The 17,336-nt window shown below is 54.1% G+C and overlaps 1 protein-coding gene across 5 annotated transcripts in view; it reads right to left on the bottom strand.

Annotated features, from left to right (window-relative positions):
• Positions 1 to 17,336, bottom strand: part of GRAMD4 (GRAM domain containing 4) — a 96,328-nt gene that overhangs the window by 68,595 nt on the left and 10,397 nt on the right. Inside the window, exon 1 of one of the 5 annotated variants that reach the window (XM_077169193.1) lies at positions 5,360 to 5,430. The exons of 3 other annotated variants lie outside the window; for them this stretch is intronic. In XM_077169193.1, coding sequence (XP_077025308.1) covers positions 5,360 to 5,367 — 8 coding nt within the window. In that variant the 5' untranslated portion in view covers positions 5,368 to 5,430. Of the gene's footprint in view, positions 1 to 1,643; positions 4,369 to 5,359; positions 5,431 to 17,336 lie in introns of those variants that run through there. One more of the 5 variants, XM_077169197.1, reaches the window with a different exon arrangement.

Raw genomic sequence — 17,336 nt, 5'->3', positions numbered from 1 at the left:
CCCAGGGGAACAGGGCTCCGGAGTAGGCTGGTCAGCAGCAGAGTTGTGGGCAGGCTCACTGTATTCTCAAGCAAATACACGTCCAGAGGAGGACACCGTGGCCACAGCAGCCATGGCTCTCACATCTCCAAGGAAAATGTCGAAGTCCCTACTGTGCAAGCCAGACACCCAGCACATTCAGATGATTACCTCCCAGCCGAAAGGTGGACGAGAGACCAGCTGGTCACCACCCAGGCTGAAGGGCAGATGGCAGAAGCCCACTTCAGATGCTGTCCAGCAAGCACAAGTTCCTCCCGGGAGATTTCCTATGGCCCCACAGGCCCCAAGGCCGCTGCGGGGTGGGGGACACAAAGTGAGGCCAAGGCAGGTAAGGCAGGGCCCCACACAACACGTGCAGTTGCTGAGTGTGGGAGACTAAACCGTCTCCACATAGGTGGGTTCCAATCCTGCCCTGATCCTATGGATGGGAACGGGATCTTCGAAGATCCTACTACGGCAAAACCAAACTGCATCAGGCTGGTCTCAATTCGATGTGACTACAGTTTGTATAAGCAAAGGAAATTTGGACACAGAAGTGGGAAGCACGGGAGGCAGTGTGTGACAGAGGGAGACTGAGCTATTGATGGCCAGCTGCCACCATCTAGGCTGTAGACTTCCGAGGAAGCGCAGCCCCCCCACACCATGAGTATGGACTCCCAGCTGCCTGTTTCAGTCTCCATGTCGCTCAAGCAAATACCAAGCCCTGGGCTGGCCCGAACAATGGGAATCTATTGGCACACGGTTCTGAGGCCACAAGAAGTCCACATCAAGGCGTCATGGAGGTGATGCTTCCTTCCCAGGGACTGTGCCTTGGGGCTGGCTGTGGGGGTCCTGGTCCCCAGCACTTCTGCCATGTGGCGGTGCACACAGCGTCCTCCCAGGCCTCTCCCCTCTCTTTCGGGTTCCACTGATGCTCAGCTTCTGGCTGCTCCCTCCATGGCTTTTTCTCTGTCTAAATTTCATTCTGCTTATCCAGGACTCCAGTAGTAGGCTTACAACCCATCCTAACTGGGCCGGCCACACCTTAACTGAAGTGACCTCACTGAAGGTCCTACTTATGACAGGTTCATGCATGCAGGAAGGGATGGGGTTTAAGCACATGTGCTTCGGGGTATACACAGCTCCAAACCACCGTGTTCTCCAAACTATGAGCCCATAAACTCCTGCTGGTTACGGCAACCAGACTGTGGTTTTTCTGGAGCCCCAGAAAGCTGAGCCACCCAGGAAGCGGCAGGACTGGAGACAGGGCAGGCCATGGCCCAGGGAAAGGACTGTGACATGGCCACAGGCATTCCAGGAATCACACTAAGTCTGAGAGGCATGAGGGTGACAGCGCCACATGCACAACCAGTAAACATGTGACAGCAGTGGGGAGAGCCTGCTTCTCGGCAAGGCACCGCCCCTAAATCTGCATCCTGCCCAGTGGGACTGAGGGGTCCAGGGGAACCACCAGCAGGTAAACGGAACCAGAAAGTAACATGACCCAAGACAGAAAGCCCAAATGGCAAACTCCTTAGAAATGAAAAGTTTTAAAAATGTGCCAGAACCTAGCACAAGACAAAACCAAATCAAAAGCCACACAGTGTACAAGCACCATTTCATACCCAGGCAAGAACAGGTGCCATCAGAGAGGGCAACTCCAAAAACCTCCAGGCACGGCTGAGGAGTGACTTCCAGGTCAGGTCGTTAAAAGAAAAAAGCAACAAGCCAAGAGCATCTATGGTGTGCTGCTGCTAGTGAAGAGAGAAGGAAATGACGCAATGCTACATGGCTCTGCGCATTTGCGCAAAAAGAACACAGGAAGAAGGAACTCCATGGACTGGTGACCTAGAGGGGAGAGGGGCCACGGGCTGGGGGTGCCGCTTCTCTCGGGGGCTGTCCTGAACATCCGCCGTCTGGAACCCTGTTGGTGTTTCACACACTCGAAAAGGAAACAAGCAAAACCAGCCAAGAAGGGAGAGGGCCCCAAAGTAAACAGAAACAAATGAACAAGCAGAAGTCTATAGATTCCACAAACAGAAACAAATGTTTCAAGCGTATTTCAAACGAATCCCATCAAGGTGCTGTGAACAAACCCAAGGAACTTGAGTACATCAGAGGGATGAGCTCTCGGGTTCCAGGTGAATATGGAAGTAGTGACAGGGTTCCTTTCTCCTGGAGGTATGGGTCACAAATTCTGAAATGACTTCGTATTTCTAAGATTGAGCAAGTAAGTGACTGCTTGTGTACAACAGAGCGGGATCTCTCAGGGTGGAGGAGGGAGTCAGAAACACAGGAGGCGGGAGGAAGGAGGCAGAATGAGCCCTGCGTGGGAATGGAATGAGGGGCACTGCGTGAACTCAGACAGAGAAGTCAATATTCACGATGTATAAATTTATATGTATCACATGACTCATGTGCACAGGATTTATATGTATGATAAGCACACACATACAGGTAGGGTGGTGGTTAGGAGCTGTATGTTCCTGAAATGATAGAAGACTTTGGGGATGTTCCGATGGAATGCATGAGTTTTACACTGAGAAAGAGTGTATATTTGGGGGGTCAAGCAGGTGGAGTGTGGTGGTTTGAAAAACGTATGTACCTCAGAAAACCAGGTCCTTGTACTCCACCCCTTCCTGTGGGTGTGGACCGCTGTAAGGAGGACTTTTTGATGAGGCGACTTCAGTTAAGGCGTGGCCCATCTCGGTCAGGCGCGGACTTAATCCTATTACTAGAGCCCTTTCTAATAGGCATAAAATGCAGACGGACAGACAGAAAGCCACAGGGAGCAGCCAGAAGCTGAACATCAAGGGCAGCGGAAGAGAAGGGAGGGGCCGCCCTGTACAGTCACGGGCCGGAGGGGCCCCCAGGACCGAGCGTGGCCTGCAGCCGGTCCCAGAACCCCAGTTTGCGGGGAGAACACACTGCCTTGATAACGTCTTTATTTAGACCCTTCTCTTGGCCACAAAACCATGAGCCAACAAATTCCTGTTGTTTAACCCGACCCATCTCATGGTATTTGCTTGAGCGGCCCAGGAAATAAAGCCTGTATGTGGGCCGAACCTCATTATTCCCATTATTCTGTACTTGCAAATTTGCCTACTTGCTAAAATCTATTTTTAACCGCAAATCACAGACATGAGCCAAGCAGTGAACAGCTTCACTCTCCCGACACATGTAACCCCAACTTCGGTCCAACAAGCCGATGCACTACCGTCTTGCTGCAGCCCTCTTACTATAAACAAGCGTCCTTCGAGTGCCACATTTTTCGTATGTCTATGGCTTTTATTGGTGGCTGCATTGTTTTAAATCGCCCCCAGCGTAGCGCTGGGGAGCTGTCTAGCATTCCTGAGTGCAGCAGGGCTGTAACGAGCCTACAGGAGAGAACACGCGTGTCAGGCCAGCCTCGTACAGGCAGGTACCCCAGGGCTCCTGGACGTGAGTTAAATGTTAAAGGACCAACAATATATATTTAACAGGGTATCTTTTAACAGAAACACACATAAAAAAAGACTGTGGATTGGTAAAGTGTTGTGACGAGAGGCTTGCAAGTACCTCGCCCTTTATCTCCCCTAGGTTAATGCTTCGGGATTTGCTAACAGTGTTTGCAGTGACGTGACAGAATGCGTCCCCCACGGATGATGAGACCTGGCCGTGTACCTGGCTCTACCCCAAGAGGACCAGACACCCTGAGGCTGCAGCAACCACCCACTCTACAAGCACTTCCACAGGAGGACAGCACTGCTGGCAGCGGGACCCCAGGTCCTCACTAGAGACACTACCACCAGGAGCCCTCGGGGTGAAGGCCTTCAGACAGTTGCTGTCCTGCAAAGACAATTAAAACAAACGTGCGCTCAGTCTCAGCTGGAAGAGGTGCAGCCAAATCAAATCAGCTTCTGTGTCGATGAAGCTCCATGTGGCTGGTTTATGAAACATTTTAGTAGAAACGTCCAGTGATAAGGACAAGTCTAAAGAATGGAGCTAATACATTACATGCAGCTTATGGCACTAGGTAATTTTAATTCCTAAAAAAAATAAAAATCGATATCCAAAAGTACAACTATGAAAATGATAGCTCACACTTTGAAACGCCAATAGGCACTGACATCCTGCATAATTACAGGTGCACAGGTTCTGCCACCTCCCCCCAGGTGGCTCAAGAGCAGAACTATCTGATTTTCCCCATCTGTTGGCACAGGTTCCAAAGTCCGACTTCGTAGGTGTTATGGATTTTCTCAGTCTCAGACACCCTGGACACCTCACCGGCTGCCTCTGTGACAGACCATGTCCCCCCCCCCCCACCTGACTCTGCCCTGCCCCATGCCCCCTGGGGGCCACAAAGCACCAGCAGGTAAGCATCAGAGGCCTGCACACACCTGCCCATCCTTGCCTACCCCCCCCCACCTCCCCCAGCTCATTTTTCCCCACCACGCTCATCCTCAGCTTTGGTTCCAGCCTGAGATGAGCCCCCAAGGCTGATCAGGGCAGCCAGCTGGCAGCTGATGCTGGCTCCGTCCTCACTCTCGTTTACATAGTCAGGGTTTGAGGGTCTGGCTTTTGGCCGCAGCTCCTGCTTCTGCTATCAGGCATACCTGCCCTTGGCAGGAGGGTCCAACCTCAGGGTCTCCCCCACTGCTCCGCCCCTCCCCTCACCCACCAGCCTATGGACACTGCTACTTTCCCAGTGGAGGTAAATGCCCCCAAAGAGACCCCCACCCACCTCAACTGACCAGAACCCATCTATATGGAACCCTCTGTCGGCCAGAACCCAGCACTTGGCAAAGCCAAACAAATCAACCCACACCAGGCAGTTCATGTTTTAAAGAAGTAAGGGAGGGGGCAACTTGAAGGGCCCCAGGTGGGAACCCATCCCAGGCAACGTCCTAAGCTTTGCATAATTACAGACCCAGGTAATGACAACAATCCACAAAATGGCAACTCCATCCCTCTGTCCCTCCACCCACAGCCATATTCCGACTTCACTTACCAGAGCGGGAAAAGAGATCCAAACATCTTGCTGGAATTTTCATCAAGGTTAGATCCAAAAAAGTTCCCACCGCCAAACCCTTAGTGAACTAAAAAAAAATGCAGCTAACCAGAACATGCCACTTCTCAGTGCATTTTAAAGGCAAGTTCTAGAAGTAAATAACAAATAAAAAGCCTACATGTCATAGACACTTCGTGCCCCCAGAATAGGAACTTGCAAATAAAGCTGCACATCCTTTTATCCTAATTAAAACTATACCAGAATACCACCTGAAACTAGAGAGACAGACAGAAACAGAGAGAGAGACCACTCAAGCATATTCCTCTGGCTGTAAACAAGATTCTAACTTACCACATCATCTCATTCCACACACGTCTTTGGGGGTTCAGACTATTTCCTCTCTGGGAAACCCAACCTCTTAAACTTTAAAGTAAACTCTTTAAAGGAGCCGGGCGTGGCAGCACGCCTCCTGCCAGGCGACGACTCTGAGCAATGGCTGGTGTGTGCTGCTGCTCCAGGACCCACACCTGGTACCGGGAGGCTGCAGGCAGCCCAGCCTGACCTCCCACATCAAAGCTCACGTCTCGGTCCTGCTTGGGGCTGCCCACAGCGCTCCCCACCTGGAGGTGCACAGGTCTGCTGCGGGCTCCCCAGGGAGGCAGGACTCATCAAAAGCAGGCGTGAGACCTGGCCTGACCAGATTAACAGGCTGGCAGGCAAAACTGAGAGGGGTGGCCTCCGCGCTCCCGGAGAGAGCAGCTGGGTAAACCCTCCAGCCCTCAGAACTGCAGAGAAAGGGGCCCCGAGATCCCAAAACAATGGCACCTTCAGGACCTAAACTCGGAATCCCAAAAAGAAACACAAATTCCGCCCAGAGGCTCAGCGGAGAGGTGAGCAGCCCCGGGCAAAGCCTTCGCCCAGCTCGCAGCCCTCCGCCCCCAGAGGTTGACAGGGCCCTTGGGTATCGAGAAGGTGTTATGCCCAGGTGGCCGAGATGCAGGTGGCATCCATCATTCCAACCACACTCCACCAGTGGAAACGATGGCTATGGGCCGCACAAACGTGGGAGATGTTCAGCCTTGGGCCGGGCTGGCGCCGGATTCCCTCTTCACAGGGTGCATGGCTCCGCGTCACCATCAACCCAGGAGACGCGAGCGGAAACCACAGTCCTGTGCCCTCTGACCCCCGCTGGAGCTGGGCCCAGCACACTGAGCTGGGGTGGGCGTGGGTGCGTGCCACAAGAGAGCTTCCTTAAAGCCACTGCATCCTTGAGGGCCAGGCAGGCGCCTTTGGCAAGGGGAGCATTCGGGTTTGGCCAGCCCCTCGACAGGGGAGCACATCCATTTTTCCAGCCACAGGGTCCCTGGGCTAGGACCCATGCCCTTTCCCAGCACCTGTCGGCCCAGGCTGCCTGGGCCACCCGGGAAGACAGCAGAGGTGGGGAAAAAGGCATGGACTGAAGGCCAGAGGGCTGGTGGGCCAGCTCGGCAGCTGCCCAGGCAGCACAGGGACATGGGGTGAAGTCCTGCACGAGCCACTTTCCTGCCCCCATCCACTGTGGTTGTATTCCGTGATGACTCGGATGGCTGAACACAAAAGTTGTTCCCCCGTGAATGCTCCTCCCCAGGAGAGTAAAGGACCACCGTCTGCCCATGGGCAGGGGCAGCAAGTGGCGAGGAAGGGGACGGTGTGGGGACACAGCGCTGGGACCAGCATGGCACAGGCAAGGCGAGGGAGACGGGTGGAAGCAGTTCTTCACAGGTCTGCACGGGGCCGACAGCCTATTTTCCTCACAGAACTCCCCCAGATCCAGGCTCCCAGCACCTCTACCAATTGCAGGCCTGGCCACGTGGGCCATCGCCTTGCTTTTACAGGAGTCAGCCGTGGCCAGTCAGCCCATGGCCACACAACAAGGGGTGGCCTTAAGGAGAAGGTCACAACACAGGAAACAGGCAGCAGACGAGGGATCTGCCTCCAAAAACGACTGGGATGTAAGCCTGTCACGAGGGCTGATTTTCCCCAAATCTGCCCTTGGATTGTTCTGGAACCCTGAGGCACTGAGACCTGCTGGGGCAGGTTCTCCCACAAGCCTTGCATCTCAGTCTCTCTAGTTAGAGATCCCAAGCCCGCCCTCATGGCTTGGAAGAGACGCCCTTGTCTCCTGATTGCATCTTGCTTCATTCCCAAGCACCTGTAAAATGCCCTCATGGTGTCTCTGAGCTGATGGACAGACAGACAGACACACGTCTCCGGGCCTGGCCTGCTGCGGCACGTGGTAGTGGTGTGGCACCCCAGCCCCCAGAGGCTCTGCCTCACAGGCTGGACCACGGGGTCTGTGGGAGGTGGGTACCAGGAACACTCCATTTATTCGGCATTTTACTCAGAGCGGCAGAAATCCAACTCACACAAGCCTGTCATGGGTCCTGACGTGCTGGCACCAACCACCCAGGAAGAAACCAGGCTGGCAAGAGCTGGGAGCTAGAAAGAACATGCTAGTGGTACCCCAGCTACTGGGGCCCCATTCCCCAGCCCGGGGCTGCCTGGGGTGCCCTAACACCCCAGGGGTCTGTCCTCTGCGGCCCCTATCTTCAGCCCAGACTGCAGCCCAGGCTCCCGTCCCAGGTACAGCTAGCTGCCTGCTGGGAACAAGCATGACTTTTCCCCCAGGCCCTTCTACACCTGCCCCTGCCTTGTGACCCAGGCAGCCACAAAAACGCCTCTGCTGATGTCTGCCCACCTGTGCTCTAGCCCCTAGCACTTCCCTACATCCACAGGGAGTGAAGCCCTTCCTCTGCCAGGAGCCTCCCTCTGCGAGCTCCCCACTGGCCACTCCATCGTCTCTTCCTCCACCCCAACTCCCACCCACACATCCCTGAGCACACCTGCATCCCCACGCCTCTGTGCTTAAACACCTGCCCTGGCCTAGAAGCCACTTTCCCATCTCCCAACCCCAGCCCCACCCCACCCAACCTGCCTGGCCAGCCACGGGCTGAACGGTGGAGCTCTTTTGCTAAATCAGTGTGGAATTGGAGCAGGGGTAGACTAAAAGGATGACGGAAGAGAGGAGAGAGCCCAAACAGGCTCGCATCCTTGCAGAAGTCTGATTAAATGACTGTCAGATCAGGGAAAAGATGGGCTGTTCTATACCTGGAGCTAGAAGAGAAACAAATGACCCACATGGAAAGACAACTCTGTATCCTGAGCTCACACCACATGCACAGATCAGTTCCAGATAGACTCATATCTATAACGTGAAAAACAAAAGTTTCACTCTCAGGAGAAAATATAAGTGAATGGCTCCTCCTGGAGCAAGAATGGGTTTCTAAAATAAGATGCAGGAAGCATTAGCCATAAAAGAAAAGGTTTATATGTTTGAGTCTTATAAAGTTAAGAAATAAGAAACCAGAGAGTAAAAACAGGAAGAAGATATGAATACAGACAATGGCAAAGGAATAGTATCCAAAATATATAAAGAACTCCTATAACTCAACAAGAACCCAAGCAGCACAACAGGGAAGTGAGCGTAACAGCAGTCATTTCAGAGAGGAAACAGCCCACTAACACAGAGAGGGGCTCTGCAACACCCACGAGCAGCAAAATGCAGGTGGAGAGCACTGGGGCTTGAAATCCAAGGGCTAGGCCATGGCCCTCACCTGGTCTCTCTCACCGTTTGTAACATGGACAGCCACTCTGCAAACAGCTGGCACCACCCCTAAAGTTAGACATACACACAATCTTTCGCCCCACCACCACAATCCTAAATATTTACACAAGAGAAACTCACACGCACACGACAGAACTCACAACAGTATTCTTGGCAACACTAAATGGCAAAATCCTGGAAATGTTAGAATGAACCACATGTTCACACAACCATACAGACAAATCTCAGCAATATACTACTAAGTGAAAACAAAACAACTTCTAAAATATTACTTTTGCACGCCACCCTTTAAACAAAATTTAAAACAACTAAAATAAAACTCTACTTCCAAGGAAACTCTACAGGAACGCTATATAAAGGCATGATGCAGGAAAGCAAGGACAGGTGCAGGCAGGACAGTCGGCAGTGTGATGGTGGAGGAAGCAGAGAGAACATTTCATTAGCTGGACGTGATTTGTTGCTATGATGAGTTTGTGAGTCCTTATTACATTATTTAAAAATAGCTAAGTAAATAAACCAAAGAAGATTTTATGTGGGCCAATGATGACAGCACATCATGCTCCAAGGATTATGATCTGTCCCATTCTATGCACCTGAGGCCCAAAAAAGATGAAAAGAAAAAGGTTCAGTCTGGCCCACAAGTCTGCCTCCGCCCACCCCCACACGCTGCCGTGGAAATTCAGCTGCTTCAGGCACTGCTGACCCCATTTCTGCTTCCCCTCCAGTCGGCACTAAGCGGGAGGCAAGTGGGGCCCTCCAATCTGCCCTCTGCCTAAGGCTGGTCCAGTAGGCAAGAGGCACCTGAAAGGCGTCTGCTAAATGGACAAGCAGCAAACCCCTCTTCCCTCCCCCGGGTGTGTAAATTTAAATGCATCACATCAAGACCACCTACTGCACACCGTCTGGATTAACCTGAGGTTTAGAAAAGAAACTGGGTAACCGAAAATCCAGTAAGTAATCAGATGTCTAAGTCAGAATTTATGATAATATTTTAAGAGTTTCCATGGGATTTACCTTTCTGCTATTAGTAAAGCAATGTTTTGATGTTATTTAAGAAGGCACATTATTTTCAAGCACTCGAGAACTCTGTAGATAAAATCAATTCCTTTTATATTTTGTTAAATGCTTAAATAAAAAAAGTACATGGGGATAGTTGTAATTGAGGTTATGTCAGTGCCTAAAAATAATCACTGAGGACAGTTTATACCTCCTAATCATATGGAATTTAGGACAAAATATTCATGTAAGTGATTTTGAAATACTTCTCAAATAGGTCATCATGGGTACTCTTTATGGCCAAAGTTCTTTAAACTCAGTACAGAGCGCCAGCCTCCAAATGTGGGGAACTGGCTCCCAGATGGAGACCCAGAAAACTCGCCCCCGATTCTCGGAAGCACAGAGCACTTTGCCCACCGAGCAGTCTGTTCAACACCAGAGACTTTTTAAAAGCCAGTAGTGAGCACGTCCATGAAGCAAGCGCAGAGTTCGGGGCCTCTTGTGCTGACCTCTCTGCTCGGAGCTCAGACCTTCCACAGGAGCAGAGGCCCGATGGAATGGCAACGGGGAGGGGAGAGGCAGAGCAGCTGCAGCCGCCAACGGCCCAGTTCAGGCAGCACCAGGCTGATCAGCCCTTGGTGACCCAGTACCAGTATCTCCCCTCACTGTTCTTAATCACACAAAGTACACACACTTGCCCAATGTAACATGACGACACTTATTTGTCAATTAGGTCAGTTGGGCGGGAGGGGCAGAGAGCAACCACGCTGGCCCTGCCCCACACACCTGGTGAATACTGGGCAGCTCCCACCCCCGCCCGCTGGGCCTCCGACCCCGTCCTGACAGCGCGTCTGAGCCAGGCCTGGGGCACGGGTTTTGGATTCAGGGTGACACGCCCGGGGGGCGCTCCTCCAGCCTGCCACAATGCCCCAGGTATGTGCCCGACCCTCCCAGGTACAGGGGCTGTAGGGACGAGTGGGACAGGCCTGCCCCGGGGAGCCTGCAGGTAGAGGAGGGGAGCCGCACTGGTCTTGGACTGGCTGGCTCGTTGATGGCCTCCAATGTCCCTTGCTGACCCTCCCAGGCCATGGGCAACTGTTAGGGGCAAGGGGGCAGGGCTCAGGCCTTCCTGAGGAAGGCGGACCATCAGCATCGCCCAGGTCCACTGCAGTAAATTCAGAGCCCAACCCACAATCCACTTTCTGATGGAGCAGTGACATTAACCTGTTTACACCCCTGGTCAGAGAATTTGGGGTCAAGGTGGGGGGTATCTCACCACCATGTGTGTACCCCGCCACTGGCACCGAAGGGCGGACACAGCTCGGGGGGAACAGGCTTCGTCACAGGCAGCAGTCCCCAGCACAGGGGGCTATCCGCTGGCACCAGCTCCTGCCTGCCTGCTCCAGCTATTTTCCAAACAAGAAGCCTCAGTTGTGCTCAGCGCTACCTTCTGGCCTCAGCAATGCTTGGACAGGCCCAGTGAACTGTCCCTCCTTCGCCAGGACCACAGTCTTCGGGTGAGACCCTCCACTTCTGGCTCAGGGAGCGGCTGGAAGCCACACTCCTGCCAACTTACAAGCCCCGGGATCTTCCCCTGCATCTCCTCCAGCCACCAGTGAGACCAGTCACCACGTGGTGGGCATGTGCAGCAGGCAGCACCCGACCCTGCTGCGTGAGGACCACACAGTGCTCAGCACGCAGGGCTGATGGAGCTCCCAGGTCCATCTCTGCCAGAAGGAGGTTTCCTTCCATCCAGGGAGGACAGAAGGCAGGGAAGACACGGAGATAGCCAACGGAAAGGCAGCGTGATAGACTCCCAGCCCCACCCACCCTCCCCTGGCTCCCCGATCGAAGCTATGGCCGGGGAGCAGCTGAGTGGACCCCGTCAGAGCTGCCCAACCACCCAGAAACACTGCTGGCCAGACATCAGCCCCTCCTGTCACGAGGAGGAAACCCAGGGCCTGACCTTGGGCAGTGGGCTGGTGAGGACTGCAGGGGAGGGCGGGGCAGGGGCTGGGCTCGGCCTCCTAGGTAAGGTTCTGTGGACTGCCATGGCCACCACCCAGGTTAAGAGGGCCCCTCGGTCCTGCTCGCAGCGGTGCACCCCTCCCTCAGGCACCCAGGCTCCAGGACGGAGGTGTGGCTGGGCTGGCCAGCACACCCAGAGGCAGGTGCCCTCACCCTGCAAGGTCAAGTTCACAGCCTACAGGGACTGGAGCAGCCCACAGGGGATGGAACAGGCGCTCCAATGACGACAGCAGCTCCAGGAGCTCCTCTCAGGCTTCTTTAGTCCAGGTGCCACCCCAGGCCTTGGACTGCCCACAGCCACCTGACATCTGGGCAGCACAGCATGGAGACCACCCGGCCGCCCCGATCAGGTGTGGCTAAGGCCCCCATCCTGGGGTCACACTAAGAGCTCTCATGCTCCCAAAGCCACAGACTGTTAAAAACTTCTAAAAAATAGGTGTGGGGTCTGTTAAAAGCTCAGGAAACAGCCAGAAAAGGCCCTGCTATCCACTTTCCTTGCCCCGTAACAGTCAACTCAGCAGATACTGATGTGAACAAGACCTGTGCTCATCCCAGGACACCCTGGGAATTGGGTGGCCCGACCTCCCCAAGGCCTGGAGCCAACCTCACCTGGGCAGGCACACTTCCAGAAGCCCCTGAGGCTGCCTGGCCAAGCGCTCGTGCCAGGGACTTGCTGCACCCGGCCGAGCAGAGGTGCGGTGCTGGGCAGTCACGAGGACGACCTGCCTTGGCCCTGCCTCCCCGCCTCCCCAGGCACCCCTGAGCTCGGCTGTGCTCCTGCTCTAGCAGCAGGCAGGAGTCATCGGAGCCCATGTCCCGGGCCAGCCCACCCTGAGACCCCACGGTTCCGGGTGCCTGGCCTAGAGAGAGACGCTTGGACAGCCCAGGCTGAGCCCAACACTGCTGTCCTCTGCTGGTCCCGGGTCCCCTGACCCGGCCACAGCCACACCCCTGGACAGGGAGCTCCCTTCCCCTCTGCTCCCTGCCCACCTGTGCCCCCAACCCCAAGTTTTTGGGCGTCGCCCCGGGCATGGCCTGCCCAGAGTTCCCCTTGATGCTACCCCCCAGCACTCTTCCCCAGGTACCCTGGCCTTCCCAGAGGGTGACTCCTATTTTACTGCCTCTGCCCCATCGGCTCAGCAGCAGCTAAGCCATGCATCTCAGCCCCGCTGGGCAACAGGCGGAGTTCTGGATACCATAATGACCATGCGTCACTTCCACCTCCTTAGGCTTTCCCTCCACGCTCAGCCTGCTGAGCACCTTCGGGCCCCACAGCTGTCCCTGTCCCTCCCTCCACACCCTCTGCCACTTCCATGCTAATATTTCAGGTGGAAGACTTCAGAAATGACTCACACACGGCAGCGGCCGTGGAATAGAATACCACCTTTTTCCCCTGATGAGAATCTGACTGGGCTCCCTGCTCATCTCATCGGGACACGTGCGGGCAGAGCCCTGTGGCACGCCTCCACAACCCCCTCCACCTGTCGGGCAGTGCTGGCTCTCAGGCCCCGTCCCCTCCCCAGCCACCTGGCTGGCACATTCCTGGGACAGCACCCATCCTCCCTGTTGTCAGGCCCCGTATGCAGGTCCTGACCATCCCCTCAGGACGGAACAGGAAAGGTACCACAAAAGCCAGAGGCTACACGTAATACCTGGGCCCCGAATCCAGCCCAGGACCCCATGGGACATGTCCAGGGGGGCTTCGAAAAAGCCTAAGCACAATCTCAGCTACAACCAGGGGCCAGAGCCCACTGGACAGCCAGGAGCTCCCTGTAGCCCCCAGTCTCCCACTGCCCCCTACACTTAAACCTCGATTTTGCTTCTCCAATGAAGCACCCATGAAGTGATTCACCCACCTGGCCACGTGGCTAGCTGTGGCAGGGAATGTGAGACCACCTTCCACCCCAGCACAGGTCCCCTCCCCACATGGCCAGCTTTCAACAGGGAGGTGCTCACCAGTCACTTGGCTGAGAGTTCCCCAAGGACAGACGCCTGACCCGCCATATTAGGACTCTACATAAAGCGAGAGCAGCTGGGCAGAGAACGCACGAAGAATTCGTGGGGCCTTCGGTGGCAGGTTCCGCACCTCCCCGGTGGTTATTTACAGCCTGGTTCTTGTAAGGGTGGGATTCCAGGTTTTGTGATTTTGGTGGTTCCTCGGGATGGGAGGTGGATTTTTTCTTTATTAGAGAAGCTGTAGGTTTACAGAACAATCATATACAAAACACTGAGATCCCATACACCCCTATTATTAACACCGTGCAACAGCATGGTACATTTGCTACAGCTCACACAAAAATGTTTTTAGAATTCCACTCTTAACTATAGTCCATGGTTTACAATAAGTTTTTACTGTTTGTGTTTACAGTCTTATGTTGCTTTTAAAATTCTTATTCTAGTAACATACATACAACCTAAAATTCCCCTTTTAACCACAGTTAAATTATAATCCAGTTCTGTTAATTACACTCACAATGTGCACCATCATCATATCCAAAACTTTACAACCACCCCGTATACTATAAGCCCTAACTCCCTTTTCCTACCCCCACCCCAGCCCCTGGTAAAATATATTCTAGATTCTGACGCCATAATTTTGATTATTCCAATTATTTTTTATCAATGAGATAATCCAATAATTGTTCTTTTTTGCCTCTGGCTTAAACATGACTTAACATGTCTTCAAAGTTCATTTACATTGTACTGTGCTTTAGGACTTCATTTCTTTTTATAGCTCAATAATATTCCATTGTATATATATCCCATATTTTGTGTATCCATTCATTGGTTGATAGACACTTGAACTGTTACCACATTTTGGCAACTGTGAATAATGCTATGAACATGTGTGTGCAAATATCTATTCTAGTTCCTGCTTTCAAGTCTTTTGGGTATATACTAAAAGTAGGATTGCTGGGTCTATGGTAATTCTATATCTAACTTTCTAAGGAATTGCCTAACTGTCTTCCAAAACGGCTGCACCATTTTACATTCCCACCAGCAACAAATGAGTGTTCCTATTTCTCCATATCCTCTCTAAAACTTATTTTCCTTTTTTTTCCGAAGAGAAGCCATTCCAAAGAGTGTGAAATGGTATCTCATTGTGGTTTTGATTTGCATTTCCCTAATAGCTAAAGATGTTGAGCATCTATTCATGTGTTTATGGGCCATGTGTATATCCTCTTTGGAGATATGTCTATTCAAGTCTTTCATCCATTTTTTAAAATGTGTGTTTGTCTTCTTGTTGCTGAGCCATGTGTGCATTTAAATTATGCAAGCTGCTTCAGGGTTTTAAATGCCAACCTCCCCGTACCCCACATCAATACTTATGTGTGTCTGTCATCTCTCCCAGATCTTTTGGGTCCCCCAGCTAAGGTGCTCTCAGCACCCCCACTACAGAGCATGAGGATGGCAATGACTCACCCTGCATGCTTCTGTAGCAGCAGAAGGTATCCCAGCTCTACAGACCCTGCCCGAGCATATCCCCAGAGCATACAAGAAAGAAGAGCATCTGCAGGCCGAGAAAGCACAGGTCTCAATCTAGAGAGCAGGGAAGGAGCACGTGGAGCAAGGCCCAAGGCGAGAGGCTCCAGAACAATGGCCCCAGATGGGACAAGGATGGGGTATGGGCCTCCAGAGGGCCATGCAGGACGGTGGCCTGGTCCTGGCCCATGCTGCTAGGCCTGCAGAGAAAAGCCTGAGCAGGGGGACAAGCAGAAGACTAGGAAAGAAGCTGGCCTTCAGTGAGCTGACCCAGAGCCCACAGGGCCAGATCGATGGAGGGATGGAGGGAGGGTACAGCAGCCTCACCCTGTAGGCTGCTCCTCTCCATATTTCTCCCCAGTCTGATCCCCTGTGGGCTCTGGGTCCTTTAACTTGCCCTGAAAGGGAGAGAGCCCTCACTGACCCTCCCATTACAAATTTTCTGGCTAACAGAGCTCTGCTCAAAAGCCTCCAGCTGAAGCCCTGCACCTAACAATAGGCCCCACTGATGGAAGACCTACACATGCTAGGACAGCCAGGTGGGCAAACTACACCTGCTGCACCATACAGTCAGGGAGTGTATTAAGCCTGCTGTACAGGATGGCATGGTGGACACGATACACCCAGCCCGCTGTACAGGATGGCATGGTGGACACGATACACCCAGCCCGCTGTACAGGATGGCATGGTGGACACGATAAACCCAGCCCGCTGCACAGGATGGCATGGTGGACACGCTACGCCCAGCCCGCTGCACAGGATGGCATGGTGGACACGCTACGCCCAGCCCGCTGCACAGGATGGCATGGTGGACACGAGACGCCCAGCCCGCTGCACAGGATGGCATGGTGGACACGAGACGCCCAGCCCGCTGCACAGGATGGCATGGTGGACACGCTACGCCCAGCCCCGCTGCACAGGATGGCATGGTGGACACGCTACGCCCAGCCCGCTGCACAGGATGGCATGGTGGACACGCTACGCCCAGCCCGCTGCACAGGATGGCATGGTGGACACGCTACGCCCAGCCCGCTGCACAGGATGGCATGGTGGACACGCTACGCCCAGCCCGCTGCACAGGATGGCATGGTGGACACGCTACGCCCAGCCCCGCTGCACAGGATGGCATGGTGGACACGCTACGCCCAGCCCGCTGCACAGGATGGCATGGTGGACACGCTACGCCCAGCCCCGCTGCACAGGATGGCATGGTGGACACGCTACGCCCAGCCCCGCTGCACAGGGTGGCATGGTGGACACGCTACGCCCAGCCCCGCTGCACAGGGTGGCATGGTGGACACGCTACGCCCAGCCCCGCTGCACAGGATGGCATGGTGGACACGCTACGCCCAGCCCGCTGCACAGGATGGCATGGTGGACACGCTACGCCCAGCCCGCTGCACAGGATGGCATGGTGGACACGCTATGCCCAGCCCACTGCACAGGACACTGAGGTGAATGTGCTATACCCAGCTCACTGCCTGGTACAGTGAAGTGGGCACACTATGCCCAGTGCACATAATGGAGACTGAGATGCAGTGACCATAGCAGCAAAGCGCAGTTACTCACCCAGGCTTCTCTTTTCTCAAAATCCCTCACTGCACTGAAGCTGCATGAGGACTTAGGAAGCAGTCTTGAATGAATGACATTTGCCAGAAAGGGACAAAGCGCAAGTGCAGCCCGGCTCTGTGGGCCACGTGTGGAGGGACTTCCTCCCCTTTCAAGGTCGGCCTCTTGCTAGGGCAGCAGGCTCAGAGGGGACAGACGACCCATCCACGGTCCCAGTCTAGGTGGCGGCTGAGCGCCAAGGGCTCCTGCGGCAGCCTTTCTCTGCCGTGCCCACAGGCCAGGCCTCCTGGGAGCTCAATGACAGTTCCACTTTCACATTTCAAAGGGACACCTGAGTCTGTGCTTCGGTTGGCAGGTCCATGGCTCAGTGCCAGCAGGGGAAAACAGCTCCATGTGCTTCCTTCCTCTTCCCCCAACAAGTCTCAGAAGCATCCAGGGGAAGCGCGCACCTGGCTTGGCCCGCTGGGCCTGTAACACAGACCGCAGGCCCCGGAGCCACCGTCCTCTGGTCGGGAGGGTAGTTTCCCATGCGGGTGCAAGTGAGCAACTCCAACCTGCTCTGAGGGGGCCAGGAGCCCGAATGCTGGG

Source organism: Tamandua tetradactyla, chromosome 7, assembly GCF_023851605.1.
Source record: "Tamandua tetradactyla isolate mTamTet1 chromosome 7, mTamTet1.pri, whole genome shotgun sequence".
In the NCBI taxonomy this organism is placed as follows: domain Eukaryota; kingdom Metazoa; phylum Chordata; class Mammalia; order Pilosa; family Myrmecophagidae; genus Tamandua; species Tamandua tetradactyla.
The sequence above is the reverse complement of the archived record's forward strand: the minus strand, read 5'-3'. Positions and strand labels throughout refer to the sequence as shown.